This window comes from Anarrhichthys ocellatus, unplaced genomic scaffold (assembly GCF_004355925.1).
Source record: "Anarrhichthys ocellatus isolate YVR2014 unplaced genomic scaffold, GSC_Weel_1.0 scaffold5362, whole genome shotgun sequence".
Taxonomy (NCBI): Eukaryota; Metazoa; Chordata; class Actinopteri; order Perciformes; family Anarhichadidae; genus Anarrhichthys; species Anarrhichthys ocellatus.
In genome coordinates, this window is record NW_022285336.1 from 146 (window position 1) to 3,542 (window position 3,397).

General features: G+C 48.8%; 1 protein-coding gene across 1 annotated transcript; it reads left to right on the forward strand.

Annotated features, from left to right (window-relative positions):
- The first annotated feature begins 674 nt into the window (after positions 1-674).
- Positions 675-3,374, forward strand: LOC116379856 (HEAT repeat-containing protein 5A-like). Its single transcript, XM_031841826.1, has 8 exons — positions 675-684; positions 779-990; positions 1,130-1,341; positions 1,423-1,531; positions 1,698-1,847; positions 2,243-2,414; positions 2,691-2,854; positions 3,058-3,374. Exons 2-8 carry the CDS (start codon positions 865-867, stop codon positions 3,346-3,348), a joined length of 1,224 nt encoding a protein of 407 aa, XP_031697686.1. The 5' UTR covers positions 675-684; positions 779-864; the 3' UTR covers positions 3,349-3,374.
- The last annotated feature ends 23 nt before the right edge of the window (positions 3,375-3,397 follow it).

A 3,397-nucleotide genomic window follows, 5' to 3' on the forward strand; every position in this document is an offset into this window, starting at 1 on the left:
ATATATATATTATAATGTTTAAACAACAGTATAAAGAAGGGATACAAGCAATACAATGTGTCAGGAAAAATATCTGATATTTAAAAAGGAAGTTTTACTACAAATACAGATGTGTTAAATACCTCTTTAACTTTAAAACATTTAATACAACAATATTTAATGACTTCTGTTCTTCCTGTTTGGACTCTTTGTAAACTTTAATGAGTCATTATTTATTTATTTATTCTTTATCTCATAAACGTCTCAGATCATCTTAAACATCCTGTTTGATATTTAAAGACTCACTTTGATCTTTTATATTTAATTTAGAGCAGATTCATGTTTATTATTAAATACTGAACAGGTTATTAATACACTTCTGATATATTTAGCTCTCACACACACACACAGACATACACACACACACATTGTCTTCTGTGGACAGATGTTATTTTTAGAGGTTTTCAGAGGAAACAGATATGAGATGTTGAATAATTAATGAGCTGCTTCTCTCCTCCTCCTCCTCCTTCTGTCCGCTCTGTCAGCTCAACCGGACACAAAGACAGTTCTGTTTCCTTTAAACACGTCTTGTTGTTGCCAGGTTGGTTTTTATCCTTCAGGACGACACTTGAATGCAGCATGAAGGAGACAGTGAAGTTTTAAAGGGACAAACCGACCAATCACCACTCAGCTCACGAGTCACATGTCTGTCTGTTAAACAATACAAGAGAGCAAAGCTCTGAATGATGAAGGTAGTTTCCTGTTTCCAGTTTTTATTCCTCCTCTCTGTGTCTGACAGGATTCAGAAGAATGACAGAGCAGGACAGGAGATCTCTCCCTCACTGAGGGGAGGAGGACGAGGAGGAGAACCAGAGGAGGTCAACGATGGAGCGAGCCCACAGCCTCCTGCTGAACGAGGAGGCGTGCAGTCAGCTGGGTGACCACCAGAGGGCGACGTTCGTCTTTGAGTGGCTGAACCACCTGAAGAAGCTGCTTCCTGCTGCTGAGCGGGTGAGAGCTGCAGGTTATTAGATTATTAGATTAGATTACTTAGATTAATTAGATTACTAATTAGTTATTAGAGGTCACATGACTCGTGACATCACCATCACATGACTCGTGACATCACAATGTGTGTCATCCCCTCCAGGCCAACGTCAGACACAACCAGCGGCGTCTGACCGAGCAGCTTTCGGGCGTTCTGATCGGCTCCCCCGGCCCGCCGACCCGCCGGCTGCTGGCCCACTGCCTGGCCCTGCTGTACCGCCTGGGAGACCCCTTTACCGCCAGCCTATTGGTGGACAGGTGCAATGACATCATCCGCAGCAGAGATGACTCTCCGTCGGGACTCCCCACCCGACTGTGAGTCCGGATGTGTTCGAGGAACAGCTGAGACTCCAGACTGCAGTCGTGACGTTGATGAGTTGTGTTGATGTGTTTCAGGGCTGCCATCACTGTTCTGGGGTCTGTGTTTGAGCAGCTCGGTCGGCTGCTGCTCGGCTCCTTCAAAGAGACTCTGATGAACCTGCTGAAGGCCATGAAGAGTGCTGAGGTCTGAGGCTCCTGTCTGGTTTCTCTTCTTCCTCCTCCTACTCCTCTTCTTCTTTATTCTAGTGATAGGAAGTAGTTCAGGCCTTTTATTTGAGGTGTGAATGTGGTGGACTTCCTGTGGATGTAACCGGTGACTCTTCCTCCTCCTCCTCCTCTTCCTCCCTCAGTCTCAGGGTCGCTATGAGACCATGAGGAGTCTGGAGAAGATCCTGAGAGGTCTGGGCGTCAGCGCCGCGCCGTGTCACCGTGACGTCTACAAGGCGGCGAGGACCTGTCTGGCGGACCGATCCATGGCCGTACGCCGAGCAGCCGCCGAGGTAACGACCAGCGGCCACCAGAGGGCGACTCCTCTGGTTGTATAGAAGTCTATGAAAAAATGACTTCTCTCTTGATTTATTACCTCAGTAAACATTGTAAACATGAGTTTATGGTCTCAATCTCTAGTTTTAAGCCTTCTTCAATACAGCATGATGTTGATTTAGTACATTATGGTCCATTTAGAGTCACACAGACCATAAAGCAGGGGATGCTTTAGGGCGGGGCTACACAGTGGTTAGTAGTCACTGACTAAGTAGTCACTAAGTAATCACTAACCAGTGATTGACCAGAGACGTATACGGCGTCTCTACGTCACTCCTCCTCAGTCCAGATATGGTCACTTCCTGTTCACTGGATACAGATCTGATCCAGATTCTCTTTGGTTCCTCCTCAGTGTCTCCTGGAGCTCCAGAGGGAGGCAGTGTTCCTGTGGACCAGTGAGCTGGAGAACGTGTCCACTCTGTGCTTCAGAGCTTTGGATGGATCCAACTACAGCGTCAGAGTGTCTGTCTCCAGACTGCTGGGGACTCTGCTGGCTGCTGCTGTGGAGCCACGACAGCCCACCGGTAAGACCAGGACCACAATCACAACCACAACCACAAACAAACAGAACCACAACCACAAACAAACAGAACCACAAACACAAACAGAACCCGGGTTTGGAAAACCTGTTAAAGGAGCCGTGTTTTAGCCTAGCTTAGCACAAAGAGGCAGGAAGCAACGGGGGTTCACCTATGATTTGTTCACAGCGTGTCGTTCTCACGAGGAGAACGTAAACACCTCGTAGATGCTTCATGTGAGGCGCTGACAACAAATCTTTCTTCTTCTTGTTTTGTTCCCAGCAGTCCCCAGGCAGAGTGGGCGGGGCCGGAGCTCCCTGGAGGAGGCGATGGATTTGTTGTCGGGGGGGTTCCTGAGGGGGGGGGCAGGGTTCCTCAGAGCCAGAGGAGACATGCTGAAGGGGACGAGCTCCGTCAGCAAGGAGGTCCGCATAGGAGTCACTCAGGTAAGGAGGCGAGAAGGAGACGAGTTATTATTCTATATTTATTATTATTAAAGAGGTGTCAATGAGAGGAGCTTTAACAGATGGAGGGACTTCACCTTCATCGCTCCTCACTCCTTGTATGTGTAATGTACAATAAGCGGTTCTGATTCTGATTCTCCTCTTTTTCCTCCTCCTCCTCTCCTCCCCCCTCTCCTCCTCCTCAGTCCTGCGTGTTCTTCGTCTCCCTCCTGGGCTCCTCCTGGTTGGAGGTGAACTTCCCTGTCCTTCTGTCCCTCCTGATGGAGTTGGCGTCTCACCTCAGAGCCACTCAGACGGCGGGTGACGCCGCGGTGACTCGTCGCTGCGTTTCCTTCATCCTGAGGAGCACCGTGAGCTCCCTGCTGGGGGAGAAGGCTCAGACCAACGCAGCCAAACACATCTGTAGCGCTGTGGCAACACAGCAACAAGCCGTCGGTGAGCAGAGAGAGAGAAGAAGAGTTGATACGGTCACATGACATGTAGACTGACCTGTCTGTCTCTCTTTCTCTCTCTCTCTCTCTCTCT

Coding starts and splice junctions, on each gene's coding strand:
- LOC116379856 (XM_031841826.1), top strand. CDS start 865: ATGGAGCGAGCCCACAGCCTCCTGCTGAACGAGGAGGCGTGCAGTCAG. Junction 1,848..2,242: donor TACGCCGAGCAGCCGCCGAG/GTAACGACCAGC, acceptor GTTCCTCCTCAG/TGTCTCCTGGAGCTCCAGAG. Junction 2,415..2,690: donor GGAGCCACGACAGCCCACCG/GTAAGACCAGGA, acceptor TTTTGTTCCCAG/CAGTCCCCAGGCAGAGTGGG.